The sequence below is a fragment of the Arachis ipaensis genome, chromosome B5 (genome assembly GCF_059453495.1).
Source record: "Arachis ipaensis isolate K30076 ecotype BB chromosome B5, ASM5945349v1, whole genome shotgun sequence".
NCBI classification, from domain to species: domain Eukaryota; kingdom Viridiplantae; phylum Streptophyta; class Magnoliopsida; order Fabales; family Fabaceae; genus Arachis; species Arachis ipaensis.
In genome coordinates, this window is record NC_142440.1 from 15,728,015 (window position 1) to 15,745,657 (window position 17,643).

Here is a 17,643-nt window from a genome sequence, read left to right on the forward strand (position 1 = left end):
TGTACCTTAAGAATATTGGTTAAGCATAACATAAAAGAAAATATTTTAATGATATTTATTGTAAAAATATATTTTTTTTTTTTTACCTTTTTAATGTTTTTGATATATTTTTTTATGGTATACTTAATCAATGTCTTTAAAACACAGATAGCAAAACCCTTGGGTAAATATTGAATTATGAGGTATGTCGTGTGTGGCTGGCTCAGGCCTTAGTGGCTAATTTTGATGTGGTGTGTTGCCGTTCCAGGAACAAAGTTTTGATGTAAAGGCACGGATGATGACAATGAAATATTAAAATTAGGCAGCAACGATTTAATGGACTTTGGATTTATCACAAGTTTTCTTTTGAAGTGACTCTTGAGTCACGAGAGCTTCATTACATATAGGATCAGTTCAATTTTAAATGCTAATGCCAAAATTTCCAGGGGTTTTGTTTTGTCACCCGATTATGAACTCGATGGCTTTGTCCAGTTTTTACTATTATAATTCGACATTGTGTCTCTTGCCGAAATTTTGATGGATTTTACTCATATCAGTTACATAAGGAAAATATTTGGCTTTGCTTTTGGATGATTTATTTATTTTGATAGGGCAGTGGGAATTAAGCTCCATCTAACACCACCACTTGCGCTTCACAAATGCCTCAGATAAACAAGTTATTGATTGTACACAGATTTTAGACCCAAATATATGTGGGCATATTTGTCATAGTTTGAGAGTTGAGAAATTTTGGGCATCATCTAGATATGAAAAAACTTTCTTGTGCTTCGTGGAACTGTGAAAACCTTGGCCATGAAAAACTTCAATTTCTTTTCACGTATTTGTCTCAAAAGTCAAAACTGTTGATATAACTTGTGCTATACTTAATTACAGAGGATCCGTGCAAAGAATCGATTAACCTTCTCTTCAAAATAGAGATCTCTCAAATCTCAATTTCGGAAATTAACAGTGTCACGGATTGGATATGGAACACATCCAAACGTGGCACGATTATCCTTCTCTTCAAAATGGAGTTGATTAATTAATATAATCAAATGCACAAAAGTTAGCTTGTTATGAAGTATGCCACCTCCCTAGAGCCTCACCAACACGAATTCTATCCCCAGGTTTGACACAGAATTTGAATTCCTCTGATGAATTGTCCTCGTGGACAAGTTTTGGAATCGGAGCTTGAAAAACAAGAACAACTGTCGATCCCATGTTGAAAGCAGCAAACTGAGAATAAAAAAAGCAATGAACTACATTATACCAAATCTATCTAATAGCTCTCAATTCACAAGGAGTGCAAGTGCCATAAATAAAAAGGATCAAAATTCAAAAGCACCTCTCTAAATCTGTCTACTTATATAAAATTTGCAGTTCAATGCTATTTAAGTTTGACACATGCGCATAAATTCTAAGAGACAATTAGATCAACTACTAACCTCGTCACCTTTCTTGAGCATCCTACCAATACTTTCACTTTCACTTACGTAAACCCGTTCGTCAGGAGGCTCTGAAGGTAGCAACTTCTTTTTTGGCTTGTTAGTATGAAGTTCGGGCTCAATGAAAAGCTGCCAATTTAATGAAGAAATCCAGTCAATAACAGGACAATAGTAACAGAAAACCCAAACACTTTCTAACATATTCTTGGTAATTAACTTGCAGGAAGTTGCTCATTGTAATGGAATGTTATACTATTATTACATCCTTAAGGAACTATAGACACACCTCAATTGATCCAATATTTGTGGCACCAATTGCAGCAAGTGCCATAAACCCTTCCTGCCAGAGACCTTCAAGAACAACCTGACCATTTTATAGAGAGTAAAGAGACAGTTGGTGACCAATCATACCGTAACTCAGAGTGAAGGTGGTTACTCATGGTTAGATTGTTAGAAGAGCATAGTAAATAAAATGGGCAAATGACAAAATTAGGAAAATTCCAAAAGTTTATATGGAGTAATGAAATACACATAAATATCACATCGGACCTCCCTAGAACAAAACAATAATTTGTTACTGCTATAGAAAGAGTGCCTCACACTCCCAGACCAACTGGAACAGCTCCTAGCTTCTTTGTCCCCATAAAGAATATTTTCATTTTCAAGAGTAAGTCTTTCCACATAAAGTTAATAGGTCAATGTGCTTAATTGGCACGAATAAGTAGGTGAAAATGTGGGGTGAGATTAAGGTATAAAGTTCCAAGTTCAATTTAAATTAGATATAAATTACCCTCTCATTCTCAATATAGAGGTTTCTGATTGTTCTTGTAGCTCTTTCATTCAATGGATAAAGACGGCCTGCAAAATAAGTAACAAACAAATAATTTAATAACAAACTAATTATTAATAAATTAGTGCACCACATGGTAACCAACAAATGCAAAACTTGAAAATCAACAATACTACTACATTATGTTTGCTTCCTAGTTCCAATATTTTACACATTGAAGAGATAATTTTCATTTGCAGAGCTTATGGAAACATTAATCAAACATTAAGGTGGGAAAGTAAAATGATAAAGAAGGAAGAACAAATCGAAATGAAATGGCTCATATGCCTCAACAATCCTCTAGATGTTCACTTAGGCTGCATTAGTTTATAAGGGCAGGACACCGAAACATGGACAGAGACACAAAATTGTGTTTAGTAGGTGAGACATGGACAGAGACATTGTATCCTAGAACACTAAATTAGTGTATTTTGTGTCTTTTCTGACAAAAAGAACACTGACACTGAATGGCGATACAACTTATTTTTTTATTTTTTCTTTTATTATCGTTATCAAACTTTGCATAATTATATTTTTTTATCATTTTATGTTTTATTCTAAATTGTGTGAAGGAAAAAAAAAGTAAATTACTTTTTATTATTTGTTTTATCTTATATTCAGTTCACTACTAAACAAAATACAAAAACACTTATTTTTGTGTCTTTGTCTTTTGTGTCCTGTTTTCAGTATCTTGTCTTATTCTATTCTCAAAACCAAATGCAGCCTTAGGGTCTTTCACTTTGACACTCAGGGTGCAGGTGGCCATTTTCCTATTGGTCCATCCTAAGGTTGCTCCATTCCAAGCTAAAACAGATTAACACTAGGTCTTTCACTTTGACACTCAGGGTGCGGGTGGCCATTTTCCTATTGGTCCATCCTAAGGTTGCTCCATTCCAAGCTAAAACAGATTAACACTAGGTGTTATTCTCTAGTTGTTTGAATGTATGACATGCTTGAGATTGTTTACCAGAAAAATGTCTGCGAACAAGAATTTTCCAGTCAGCTGGGGAATGTATCCGATGGTAATCACCAGGCTTTAAGTAAATCACACAGTAAAAGAGACCTCTCTTTGGGCTGCAAAAGAAAATCTTTTGTTGTGTCAATCATTACCTTCTCTATTGTAGTAAAATAAATAGCAGATACATTGATTTTGGAGGTCCACAGAACATCAATACAGAACAGTCATATGCATTTGAGGTTGACATAGTAGCATTTTTGGTAACAGACCTAATATATCCCAAAATGAAATACGGGCCTCTGAACTGAGCAGGCAACACAGGCCTTTATGATTGTATGATAATAACAAGAACCATACAGACAGGAAGCACAATTAATATCTTGAAAAGACTAAACTATAGAAAAGAAAAAAGAAAAATTTTTCCCCTGAAAAAGGTTTTAAGCACTCTCACACTCCTCATCTTATGTCATCCAGTGGACCTGATTTCAGTTGCAGATATTGCTAAATCAGAAGTTTCTATTATTTGAAGAAATCCTTTAATGAAAACGAGGCATATATATCATGAATAGAGAATTAAGAGTTATAAACATGAAGGACATTTAGGATCCAATTTGAGTGGGATGTATAGAAAAATATATGAATCAGTGGTTTTATTCAACTGAATTCAATGAAAATTAGAACACATTTTACAATCATGTTAAGTTAAATATATATTCTGAGATATATAGGCAGAAGAAAAAATTACCATGATGATGTAGGGTCCCAGACCTTTGGAGAAGCGAATGAAATTCTCCACCATGATTTCTTGCTTTTCTCAGTTGTTGTCATTGATTCGCTCTGCTCCTCTTGCACCTCACTATCAGCTTTTGTTGGAAGGGAAGGGCTTGCACCAAGAAGAGAAAATACGGAGTATGAAAACCCTTTAACTTGTTCAATCATTCCCCCAGACCCCTTTAACTCCCCAAATCTTAAAACTGTACCATCCACAGGACTAACCTGAAGAAAATAGATTTGGCCTAATTGATTATGTATCAATACAAAATGGTATAAATGAAAACTTTTAATTTCAAATAGCTGTTACCAGTTACCAGACATAACGGATCGTCATCAATAGGCCTGGAACCTTCTTTCAAAGTGCGGACAAAAAATTCCTTTAAAGAGGCATACTTGTCTAGAGGCAAAGCAGCTTCTTCCAAATCTGACATGTCAACAGGAATTAGGATCATCTTTACACTAATTATCAGATAAATGTTTATCAAGAACAATTTGTGCCAGTTTCATTGCATGATAGCTATAGCAGCATATTATAACAAGAATAGCAAAAATATTCAGACAAATGGAAAAAGAAAAAAAAAATGATTGTACCCGAATGGAATGCCCGAGCCCAAGCTCTATAGACATGTGGCCTTAACCACACTGGGATTTCCTGAAAAATTTTGCTGAATATGTAAAGATCATATAATGATATAATACACAGTATATACAAGACTGTCTACAATATGCAGAACTTAAATCATTTAAATTCAATAAAGGCTATGAAAAGACACGCAACATAATTTATGTTCTTGTATTTTTTTTTTTTAAGATTTATTTTATTACACTTGTAATTACTCAGAAAGTTGTTTCTTCCCACCCTTACTAGCAGAAGCAATAGCACAGAAACAAAATTGTGCATATAATTGTAAAATACAGCTCACAACTCATTGAATATATATAATTAAGAAATAAGATACCGAAGGCATAAAAGTTGAGTTCTTACCAAGCTTGTCAGGAATCCCCAACATCTAGAAATTGAACGCAGAGGCAATAATCTCAAAAATGTCGCCTATTGATGACATAGCGCACATGTAAAATAACCAAAATTAAATAAATGCCTTGATACACATATTTATTTTCCCTTTCTAGGAAGATGGACAATAGCCAGAAAGCGAAAATTTCTACCTTACCTTTACATCAGGTTGGAATTCAATCTCAATTCCTTTATCACGCATCTCTTCAGTCTGGCACAAGGGTATGAAAACCATAATCCACAAATCAGATAATAGGAGTATTTAATCGAGCAAGAAGATAACACAAATGTAGAATCCAAAAGTGAAGCTAAACTTGTTAATAAGTGTGAACCTTCTTGTCATCATACATTCTACGGCCATGGAGAACACCAAGCATGAGAATGGTAGCTACTGTTGCACCAGGTACAAGATAAGAATCCCCTGCACATTCTCACAGCAATAAGCTCAAAGCTTAGGAGCTTACACTTCGTAACAAATCACAATAAAATTCAGATAGTTGAAGAAGCAATAACTAACCTTGAGAATTTCCACTTCCCCCATTGATGGAAGCTCGAGTTTGAGTAGTTTGAAACCTTTTTGCGAAGGAAGTGAAGGAAGAACGAGTGTGGTTAAGGAATCGAGTATGGCGAGGAAGCACAGGGAACCTGTGCGAAACCCTATATTTCATATTTGCGGTGAGTTGAGCTGAGCTGTGATGGTCTGTTTATGCTTCAACGACGGAACGCAGAGGGAAATGCTAAGTTGGCGGCGCTCATTGCTCTAATGCTCTAAGAGTCAATACCGCGGCAGAACAGAAGAGACATCATTATCTAAAAAATTTGATGGTTATCCATATTCACTCTGGAATTGCGTGTAATTTTTCTATTAACCACGAGAATTAAGGGGTAAATAACATTAATAAATCAAGTGTGTTTTAATATTATATGAAAGTCTCAAATCAAAACTCCTGCGTGTCTTTAAACATAAATTTATATAAATCGAATTCACCAAATTTGATTTAGTTTTTTGCTATTAAATCGAATCAATGCGAATTAGTATGATTATATATGATTGATTGTTATTTTAACCAAATAAATCGAATTGTATTGTTTCGATTTATGTTAAAAAAGTGGAACCAAATAAATCAAATCAGTTTTCATCTATTTATGCATAAATTAACAGATTCGATTTATTTGATTTTATTATTTTAACATAAATTGAAGTAATACTATTCGATTTATTTAGTTAGAATGACAATCAATCATAAATAAAATTAGGTGTATTTAATTAACATATAATTTTACTCGTTAAAATCACATTGATTCAATTTAGTACTGAAAAAACTAAATCAAATTTGTTTAATTTGATTTAAATAGATTTATGCTTAGGAATATACGAGTAACAAATTTTTTATTTAAAATTTTTATATAATATTAAAACACATTTCGTTTATTAATGTTATTTATCCAGAATTAAGAAGGAGATTGTATATTATTAAGTTGTTCAAAAATATTTTTTATTTTAAAATATGTTTGATAAATTTTTAATAATAAATATAAAAATTTAAAAAATATTTTTTAATTATAATTTATATTTTTTTTAAAAAATATTTTAAAAAAAGATATTTTTATATAATAAATAAATAAATAAGTATTTTATATTATATTTAAATATAATTAATAAATTAAAAAATTTATATAAATTATTTAAATATAAAATTATTTTTATTTGTTTAAAAATAAAAAAATATTTAATTTTTCTAAAAAAAAACTTTTTCAAACAGGATCTAAGTTTAAGTTTGACTTTAATAGGTTATAGTTAGAGTTTTTTAATTTAGATATGACGCCGTTGATGGAGTTATGCAGCGATATGGTGATTATTGGTGTTTAACGGATTTGTGACGACTGGGTAGCAGAAATCGGTGGCACCGATTGGTTGCAAGGAAATCAGAGGCACCGATTTCAGGTCGCGGAGGGTGCACAAGTCGGTGGCACCGATTTGCGTTCCTTGGCCACGCGTGACGCATGCAGTTCCCTCGGTTGCCCGTGACCCCCTTGCCACAAAAGAACCCCCTCATCCTATCCCTTTCACTCTCTTTCACTTTAGTTTCCCTCTCTTCAACACCCTCAACCGTATCCCTTTCACTCTCTTTCACTTTCGTCTCCCTCTCTTCAACACCCTCAACCCCACCTCAACCCCACTATATCCTTGCTGCACACCATTGTTGGACCACAACAGATTTTGAAAAGAATTCAAAGAAAATGCCAAGAAGACCAAAAATTAAAGAAATAAATCAACCAGAGCTTCACATTGTTAATTATCTTGGAGATCCAAATTATGTAAGTTTTTATTTTTTAATAATCTGATTTAATAATAATAATAGTGATAAATATTAAATTTAATTAGAAATATATATTGTAATAGCATTAAGTAGAGATTAATTAAATCATATATGTATGTATGATTTTATTATTAGGTGGTTAGAAATAGAAATTAAAATTGAAATTAATCATGTATGTATGTATGTATGTATGCATGTATGATTAGGTGGTTAGAAATAGAAATTAAAATCGAAATTAATTATGTATGTATGTATGTATGTATGTATGTATGTATGTATGTATGTATGTATGTATGTATGTATGTATGTATGGTATAGTATGGTATGGTAAGCTGTAAATAATTTTTTTTTAGTTAATGAACTAATGAAATCAGATCATGTACATGCTCTCCTAAAGTAGATTGTAGTTATTATTAGTAGTAGTAATTGAGTTTAATAATTTATTATAATTAATAATTAAAATTTAATAAATTATTTTATTTATGATCAATAATAAATGAATTTTAATTCATTAAAATTTAGAGAATAACTTAGTAGTAACTAAACGTAGATTAGTTAACTCCGTACTCAGAGAGAATGAGAGAAGGAGAGAGCGGGAGAGAGCGTTTGAGGGTGAAACACGGTGAAGAAGATGGCCATGTCATCGAAAGAGATAAGGGGGAGAGTGTGGGAGGGTTTGCATCAGGTGTGAAGGAGGGATCAAGTAAGGGCGACCTTAGTTCCAGGGTGACTTCCAAGATTTCGTTCCGTGACAAGGTTATTGGTTCTACGGTAGCCACAGGGATAAATCGGGCTGAAGCTCTAGATGAGGATTCCATGGCAGTGGTCACTGGAAAACAAGGAGATCATATGCCTCCAAGAGTTTGCTTCTCCGAAGAGGCTAGGAACATCCTTTCTGAACCATACAAGGAAGCAACTGTGATTAAGGTTCTTGGAAAAAACCTTAGTTACACGGCCATGTTTCACAAATTGAAAGGGGTATGGAGGATCACCGGTGGATATGAAATCTTGGATGTGGGTTTTGGGTACTTCCTCGTTAAATTTGATCGCATGGACGATCGAGAGAAGGTTTTACTAGGGGGGCCATGGATGATCTTCGGTCACTATATTGCGGTCAAGCCATGGACACCGGATTTTAAACCTTGTGAGGACACTTTCGGGGAGACTATGGTTTGGATTCGAATCTCTGGTTTGAGCATATGGTACTATCAGGATAAAGCCATGATGAGAATCGCTTCTGCTGTGGGAAGACCAGTCAAGGTGGATCTGGCTACTAAGTTGGCGGAAAGGGGAAAATTTGCTCGGGCTTGCGTGCAAATTAATCTTGGTTTGCCGGTGGTCCGGAGTGTGATTGTCGATGAGTTTGAATATAAGGTGGAGTATGAATGCTTACACCTTATTTGTGACAAGTGCAATTGTTTCGGGCATCCAGCAACTGACTGCAGAATGACCCCAATAGATTCGGAAAGGGTGGATCGAAAGGAAACATCAGTGACCGAGACGGCGGCCCGGGTGGTGCAGCCACAGGAAGCTTCAAAAGAGAAAATTTTTGAATTTGGATGCAATTCCAAAGAGTCAGTGATAGTTGCAGAAATTGGGGAGGAATTAGATGATACGTTGCATGGGAAGGAAGTGGGGTCCCAACATTTGGAAAATGAGACTGGCTGGACCAAAGTCAGCGGCAAAAGGAGAGGAAAATTGAGCCAATCAAACAAAGCCCAACAAACATCTAAAGATAAAATGCCGGTGCGCTCAAATCAGAAATTGGACCAGAACCGTGACTTTGGGCTACGTATGAGAGGAGCCGAATCAGGGGTGAAGACCGGGTCGGTTAGCGGATCTAAGGCACGCATGGCATCTTCCAAACAGCAAGGGGTGAAGGGCAAATCTGTCTCCGTTGCGGTGCCGACTTTCACTACCATTATCAAAAACGGACACAAGAGGTTGCGCCCTTCTTCTTTGCAGAATTCGCCGTCGACTCCGGACTGCCTTGGCGACACCAGCAAGCAGCAAATCGGCAAATTGGAAGGGTTGTCAGTGGAGGGACACAGACAACCCGGGCAACAACCGGACAAGGACAAGCAAGGCTCAGGGGGATATGATGGTGGATCTTCATCATCTCGTTAGGGACTTCAGCTGAGGTTGGTCCTTTTTACAATACAAATTGTTTTATGGATTATTTAGATTTAAGCTTCCTATTTTGGAATATTAGAGGTGCCTCTAATAAATTGGCCCGGGTTCATAGTAAGGAGTTAGCGAATAAATTTCATCCTACTTTTTTCATTCTGTTTGAAACCCATATTGCTTTCGAGAGGATGAAATCTTTTTGGAATAATCTAGGTTACCAGGGTGTTGGTATTGTTGAGGCTAATGGTCATAGTGGGGGTATCTGGGTTCTATGTTCTAATTCAAATATTTCTGTGAGAGTATTGGATGTAGTTGATCAATGTATCAGTTTTGAAATCACTATGGGCAATACATCTAGTTACTGCAGTGCGGTGTATGCTAATCCGCATATACATCGGCGTAAAGAACTGTGGGGTGACTTGACAAGGATTGCTAATATGATCCACGGACCTTGGATTGTGTTAGGGGACTTTAATGATGTTTTGTTGCAGAGTGAAGTTAGAGGGGGGCAATTTAGACTTGCCAGAGCAGAACAATTTGCGGAAACATTGGAGGATTGTGGGCTGTTTGATATGGGGGCTATTGGGAGAAGATTCACTTGGTACAGGAAGGTGAAAGGTGGGGTGCAGGTGGCCAAGAAGCTTGATAGAGCAGTCATCAACCAGGACTGGCGACTAATGTTTCCAGAGGCTTATACTGAGGTGCTGGCGCGCCTTCACTCTGATCATTGCCCATTATTCACTAGGTGCAAGATGGCAAAGAGGGCTACCAAGGGCCATCGTCCGTTCAGATTCCAGGCTGCGTGGATGACTCATCCTCTGTTTAGGAATGTTGTTGATACAGCTTGGAATAGAGGAGCTCCGGATGTAGTTAAATGTTTGTTGGAGGTTCAAAAAGATGCAACTAGCTTCAATAAAAAGGTTTTTGGCAATATTTTTGTTAAGAAAAGGGAGTTGGAGAGGCTTTTGAATGACGTTCAGATTACTCTGGAAAGTCGGGAGGATCAACAGCTTAGGATCAAAGAGCAAGTTTTGCATCAGGAACTGAATGATGTCCTTCTTCAAGAAGAGTTGTTGTGATATCAAAAATCTAGAGAACAATGGGTGAGATGTGGAGACAGAAATACAAAATTTTTTCATCTGCAGACAGTTATCAGGAGAAAGAGGAACAAAATTCATGGGTTATTTTTGGAGGATGGGTCTTGGACCACGGAGACTACGACTCTAGAACTGGCGGCAAATTCTTTCTTTCAAAAGCTCTTTTCTACAAGGGAGGATATTGACCTGGACGCCATGGGGCCTTTTCCTTGCCCGTCTCTTAGTACTGAGGCTTGTCGAAAGTTAGTGGAACCGGTGACGTCTGAAGAGGTTAAAAGAGCTGTGATGACTATGAGTTCATTTAAAGCCCCAGGGCCAGATGGATTTCAAGCAATTTTCTACAAAGAGTTCTGGGACTCTCTTAGCAACGATGTGTGTAGACTGGTCAAGCGAGCCTTTGAGGGTGAGCCATTGAACGCGGCTATTTTCGATACTCTCATTGTTCTAATTCCTAAAGTGGAAGTTCCCTCTTCCTTACGGGAGTTTCGGCCTATTAGCTTATGTAATGTAATTTATAAAATTGTCACAAAGGTTCTAGTTAACAGGTTCAGACCTTTCCTGTCGGAGATCATTGGTCCTTTGCAAGGAGGGTTCATTCCAGGAAGAGGAACCACAGAGAATATTATCATTGCTCAAGAGATTATGCACTTCATGAGGAACACCAAGTCTCGAAAAGGGACCATGGCATTCAAGATTGATTTGGAAAAAGCTTATGACAGGGTAGACTGGCGTTTTCTGGAAGCTACTTTGGTCCGGTTTGGGTTTCCAAAGGCTACCATTAATCTTATATTGAATTGTGTGACTTCCTCTTCGTTGGCAGTTTTGTGGAATGGGAACAGGCTCCAAAATTTCAATCCGAAAAGAGGGTTGAGGCAAGGAGATCCTATGTCTCCTTATCTATTTGTACTCTGTATGGAAATGCTTGCCTGCTTTATCTCTCATAGAGTTTCCCAAGGTTTGTGGAACCCAGTTGCGGTTTCTAGGAATGGACCACGACTCTCTCATTTGATGTTTGCAGATGATCTTTTGCTTTTCTGTAAGGCATCAAAAGCTCAAGTAATAGAGGTCATGCATTGTTTGGACTTGTTTTCTAGAGCGTCAGGTTTAAAGGTAAATCTTCATAAGTCAAAGGCCCAGTGTTCCAAGAGGGTGTCAGAGAGGAGAAAAGAGGTTCTCTCAGGGGTCTCTAACATCCGGTTCTGCAATGATTTGGGTAAATACCTGGGAATTAACATCGGTCATGCCAGAGCTTCCAGGAAGACGGCTCAGGAGATTATTGAAAAAATTTCGAGAATGCTCTCCAGTTGGAAAGGACGCCTACTGAATAAGGCAGGGAGGCTTTGTCTTGTTAAATCGGTTATGGCCTCTATCCCAGTTTATGAAATGCAAATTTCTCTTCTCCCGAAGTATGCATGTAATAAAATTGATTCCTTGATGAGACAATTCTTGTGGAAAGGTCAAGCGACTGGAAAAGGGCTGCCTCTGGTCAGGTGGGAGGTCGCCATAACTCCTAAAAAGGCAGGAGGATTGGGTATTAGGGATACTTCCTGTGCTAACATGGCGCTTCTGGGAAAGTTGGTATGGGATTGTCTAAATAATAGTGAGAAGTTATAGGTGCAGGTTCTGAAGCATAAATATCTCAGGAATCAATCTAGTATGAACGAAAACAGTAGAAATTCTTCATCGGCTACCTGGAAGAACATTGTTAGTGCCTATGAGCATCTCAAGGAAGGGCTTCATTGGAATATTGGAGATGTCCACAAATCAGTTTGGTATGATGAGTGGACTCCTTTTGGTAAGCTTTGCAACCTTGTTCCTTATGTACATATTTCTGAATCAGATTTCATGGTGGCTGACTTGTGGAAAGGGGTGTCTTGGGAGGTTGATAGTCTTACCACGCCTATTCCGCATGAGATTAAGCAGTTTATTTGTGGTCTGAGATATCCTAGTTTGACTGAGTTGGAGCCACAGTGGGAGTGGTGGCCTGCAGCAACAAAAAAGTATAGTGCAAGGGAGGGTTACAGATGGTTATTAAATAAAACATTAAATTGGAATGCCAACAGTAATTGGAACTGGTTGTGGAACACAAACATTCCAGAGAAGTTCAAATTTACTATGTGGCTTAGCTTACATGATGCTCTACCAACTGAGACCTTTCGATTCAAGCGGCATTTAGCTTCTTCAGATATGTGTAAGAGATGTAACAAGGCGCAGGAGACTATGGAGCATTGCCTTAGAGACTGTGAACGATCAAAGGCAATCTGGTATATGTTGGATCCTAGTATCCTGGACTCAACGGCTGGTACTGCTCTTGAAGAGTGGTTTCGGAAGGCCTTGGCTAACAATGAGGCGTCCTTTGGTGCAGGGCTTTGGTGGGTATGGAGACATAGGTGCAATGACATATTCAACACTGACAACCCTTGGACAGACCATAAGGTTGTTGCCTTGGCCAGAATTACCGCCAAGGACTTACAGGTTTACAGGAATCGAAGCAATGCCTTTAGGTCTCTCCGAAATTGCCTGTGTTGGGAACCACCGGTAGGCAATAGTTTTAAAGTTAATTGTGATGCAAGCTTGTATATGGATTCAAATTTAGCGGGATTTGGGTGTATTATTAGAGATTCTAAGGGAGATTGGATCTCGGGCTGCTCTGGAAGCATTCCCCCTTGGTCTATAATCAGATGTGAATTATTTGCTGCTTGGAGGGGGCTGGTTTTAGCTTGGGATTGCGGTTTGAGGGATATTATATGTGAAACAGATTGCCTTGACATTCTGTCCATCATGCATGAGCTTACAAGTGGGTATCCATCTGAAGTAACAGATTTGGTTCACAAGATTCAGGAGCTTTTATCTCGTCCTTGGCTTGTTCACGTTGAATGGGTGTCCCGAGAAGCAAATAGAGCTGCGGATTGGATGGCTAAATATGGTGCCAAGAGTAACTCTAATCATGTTATTTGGTCTGAGCCTAGTGTTGATCTCCAACGAATCATCCGCTCAGATTTAGAATAGTTTTTGCTTTGTTTCTTTCCTTATTTAGTCACCAAAAAAAAAAAAACGTAGATTAGTTATGAATAATAATAATAATAATAATAATAATAATAATAATAATAATAATAATAATAATAATAATAATAATAATAATAAAATTAGTATGCTGTTTTATGAGTAATAATAACAATAATAAATTAGTATGCTATTTTAAGATACTGAATATGATTGAAAGATTTTTGTATAACAGATTTACTGTGTATGTTTGGAATGAAATTATGCTGAAATTAGTTATAATGGTCATGTAACGATAATTGTGTTTTTGAGGATATAGTTATATTATACTGGGACTTATAGTGGAAACGTGATATTGTAGGGTTCAAGGATATTGCTGTGTGAACATTTAAAGCCGCCGGATTCATACAACCAAATTGTTGAGTCACACTTACGCGAGACAGGATTTTATTATGTTTCACAAATTAGATTTATTCCATGTCAGTCAGCAATGATTAATGCTCTGATTGAGAGATGGCGGCCTGAAACTCACACGTTTCACTTTCCAGTTGGTGAGTGTGCCGTGACCTTGGAGGATGTGGTGATGATTCTCGGTCTGCCGACAAATGGTCTTCCGGTAATAGGACCGACCATGAGTTGTTTTGAGGCATTGGAAGCCGAGTGCTTGCACCAATTTGGAGTTGCACCGAGGAAGACGGAATGTAGAGGGAGCTTTATAAAATTAACATGGTTTAGGGGTTTGAGAGATCGTATAGTGTTGAATGATGTTGAGCATATTCAGATGTATGTAAAGTGTCAAATAATGTTGTTATTTGGGACAGTTATGTTTGGAGATAAGGCGAGTTCAGCTGTTCATTGGAAATTTTTACCTTTGCTCCGTAACTTTCATCAGATCATACAGTTTAGTTGGGGTTCGGCATACCTGGCACACTTGTATAGATCATTGTGTAGGGCAACTCGTGTCGACTGCAAGAAGATGGACGGTCCGTTGGTACTCTTGCTCACTTGGGCTTGGATCCGGCTACCATTTCTAGCGCCTATTCCCGGCAATCCCCGAGTGTTTCCAATTGCAAACAGGTAAGTTTGATTAAAGTATGCATTGAAATGTATGATAGAAATTGTTTTATGTTTTTTACAAGATTAGTTAACTAATGAATTGTTCGATGGCAGGTGGCGTAGCTGGGACCGTGAAAACTATGCCTACCGAAATTCACCACAATCGCAACGACGCTGGCGTAGGTCAACTGCATACTCAACCCCACTTGGCATCTCCCGTACCTCAAATACTTCATTTTCTCTATCAAAACAACTAACCTGTATGTTACCCGATGCCCGTTGATTTGCATGCACCTTGGTGGTCACCATCTCAAAGAACACAAGTCCAGCATTTATTCGGGCTTCAGCTTCAGCTCTTTTCCTAGTGAACAACTCATTCAGTCTGTAAAATGTAGCCTTAACAAGCGCAGTCACCGGGAGATTCCGTGCACCCTTTAAGACGGAGTTGATGCACTCCACAAGATTGGTGGTCATATGACCCCATCGGTATCCACCATCAAATGCCAAAGCATACTGCTCACGTGGGATCCGATCAAGTCAGTTGGTGTAAGCCTCACCCCGTTCCTTTAATCGTTCATAGCGCATCTGGTACTCCCTGATCGTCCTCGAGTATCCTATGAAAAACATTCAGTCAACAATGAACACCATTCTATTTGATCGTACTGACAATAAATTCAAAGTTCATTGTATTTAAACTTACCAATATTGACTATGAGCTTCTGTAAGTAAGGTGCCTTGAACTTCCTCAAGAAGTTGGATTCAATATGTCGGATACAAAACATATGGAACGCTCTAGGAGGAGACCAAGCCCCATTACTTCTCTCAATAGCTGACTTAATAGAATCGTGTCGATCAGAGATGAGTCCCACACCATCACATGTCACCACATGTTGACGCAAGTTACTCAGGAAAAAGTACCATGCGTCAGAAGTCTCTCCCTCCACTATGGCGAATGCAATAGGCACGATGTTGTTATTACCATCTTGTGAGACTGCAACCAATAAACAACCCTTGTATTTTCCATACAAATGAGTCCCGTCCACCTGCACCACTGGCTTGCAGTGTCTAAAGGCCCTTATACAAGGGTAATAACTCCAAAAGACTCTATGCAGTACACGTATATCAGGAACCAAATCATCCCCCTGGTAAGCAGGCATTGTTTCGAAGTGAACTACTGCTGATGGCTCCTTGTGACACATGGCCTCAAACCATATGGGCAAAGCTTCATACGATGCCTCCCAACCTCCAAAAATTGATTCCACCGCCTGTTGCTTTGCTAACCAAGCCTTGCGATAATTGATGGTGTAGTTAAACTTTGACTGGACTTCAGCAATTACTGATTTTACCTTTATAGACGGGTCAGCCTCTACCAATGGCTTAATTGCTTCTGCAATTGTCTTCGAATCCAGCTTCGAATGGTCTTGAGAAATAGTAGACCTTGTACACGTGTGACTTCCGTTGTACATCCTTATCTCTCAACAGTACTTCTTCTGCATTTTGGTAACCCTGATCAACCAGTCACAACCATTACCATATTCTGTACATTTGGCATAGAATGTCGTTGGTTCCGACTCATATACCCGATAGTCTACACCTCTCCGGATGGTATAATTTTTCATTGCCTTGATTACTGCCTCCCTTGAACTGAATTCCATCCCCACTGTGAACTCACCGTCCGCCACAACAGGAAGCACTGCATACATCAAAAATAATAAATCCTTTATTGTGTACTTAGCAATAAATCATTTATTACAACTCAATTAATAAACACACTTTACCATGTAAGATCATAATAGTCTTCTTTGTCGCTATTCTATCTACGTAAAGAACATCTAAATATAACTCATAACAAAGAACTATTAATTAATAAAAAAACCAAATGCTATGCTCACAAATGACTATCCACATATCACATATATTACTTATTTGACATAATGATCTGCTACTTAAGAGTTTCATACAGCTATCTAGCTTTACGCACCTGGATTCATATATTGCGGAAACTCCGGTGCGTGCATAGCCTCCAAATCCAACGACCGCATGAAAGAAGGCTCCTGAAACGGATGCGGGTTTGCTAGTGCATCTGCAACTGCCGCCACATCTGCATTCATGTCGCCGCCAGCTTCATCTTCGTGTTCACCTGGACCAACGATCTCATAGTTACTTTCAAATTCATCCTCACTTTCACTATTATAATCTTCCAACACAATGTTGCGGTCCGCTTCAGATTGCTCAAACTCAACATACAACTCGATATAAGACATTCGGTGGCGATTTTCCATATACATTGAAAACATTTCATGCATACTCGCTTCATCCGTCACGTACTTGGTCTGAAATTGAACGAACCCACCAAACACAGATAAAGGATACCTGTACAAAATACAGGATACTCTCCTAGATCTTTGAGAATCTATCTTTTCACAAATCACACCTTTCAATTCCTCAAACGACAACGTGAACGGAATAATAACATCTACTGGATTTTCACACACAAATTGAACTCCTTCATATGTTTGCAACAAAATCTGCCCATAACAATAAATCTTCAACACAACTCTATCATCCATATCAGTATACATACTTGCCTATTTTCACACTCATTTAAATTTTTTCTGCAAGAATGACGGAGAAGAATAAAAGGAGAGGAGGAAGAACATCAGCTTAGACGGAGACCAGAGACGAAGAAATGAAGCTTCTATGATGTTTTCTTCATTTTATTTAAGCAGTTACGGCAAATCGGACCCACCGACCGCGTTCCACACAAATCGCTCGCTCCGATTGGTGCACTGTCGTATTAAAAAAAATATTTTTCACGCCCGAAATCGGTGGGACCGATTACTATGTTATAAAATAGGACTCCTACAAATCGGTGGGTCCGATTTGGTATCTCCATCTTACACAAATCGGTGGGACCGATTTGTGTTCTTCATCTCTCTTCCACAAGTGGGACCGATTTGTGTTCCCTCTTCTCTCTCCTTGAAATCGGTCCCACCGATTTTTTCCCCCCTAATTTCTTAAAATAACGCCGTCATAACC

The 17,643-nt window shown here is 37.9% G+C and overlaps 4 protein-coding genes across 4 annotated transcripts; 2 read left to right on the forward strand and 2 right to left on the reverse strand.

The window, feature by feature from the left end:
• Positions 1-786: 786 nt before the first annotated feature.
• On the reverse strand, positions 787-5,855 carry PSD1 (phosphatidylserine decarboxylase 1). The gene is made up of 12 exons (XM_016346598.3): positions 5,518-5,855; positions 5,333-5,421; positions 5,158-5,211; positions 4,971-5,036; positions 4,577-4,637; positions 4,300-4,409; positions 3,957-4,207; positions 3,221-3,327; positions 2,215-2,282; positions 1,711-1,788; positions 1,425-1,553; positions 787-1,215 (listed from the first exon to the last, which is right to left on the reverse strand). The coding sequence occupies exons 1-12, from the start codon at positions 5,666-5,668 to the stop codon at positions 1,054-1,056; spliced, it is 1,326 nt and encodes a 441-aa protein (XP_016202084.1). The 5' UTR covers positions 5,669-5,855; the 3' UTR covers positions 787-1,053.
• Positions 5,856-7,897: 2,042 nt separating this feature from the next.
• On the forward strand, positions 7,898-9,448 carry LOC148563455 (uncharacterized). The gene has a single exon (XM_088486439.1). The coding sequence runs from the start codon at positions 7,898-7,900 to the stop codon at positions 9,446-9,448; it is 1,551 nt and encodes a 516-aa protein (XP_088342565.1).
• A 188-nt stretch (positions 9,449-9,636) lies between these two features.
• On the forward strand, positions 9,637-10,527 carry LOC148563456 (uncharacterized). The gene has a single exon (XM_088486816.1). The coding sequence runs from the start codon at positions 9,637-9,639 to the stop codon at positions 10,525-10,527; it is 891 nt and encodes a 296-aa protein (XP_088342942.1).
• Positions 10,528-15,141: 4,614 nt separating this feature from the next.
• Positions 15,142-16,070, reverse strand: LOC107640230 (uncharacterized). Its single transcript, XM_016343772.1, has 2 exons — positions 15,305-16,070; positions 15,142-15,218 (listed from the first exon to the last, which is right to left on the reverse strand). The coding sequence occupies exons 1-2, from the start codon at positions 16,068-16,070 to the stop codon at positions 15,142-15,144; spliced, it is 843 nt and encodes a 280-aa protein (XP_016199258.1).
• Positions 16,071-17,643: the final 1,573 nt, after the last annotated feature.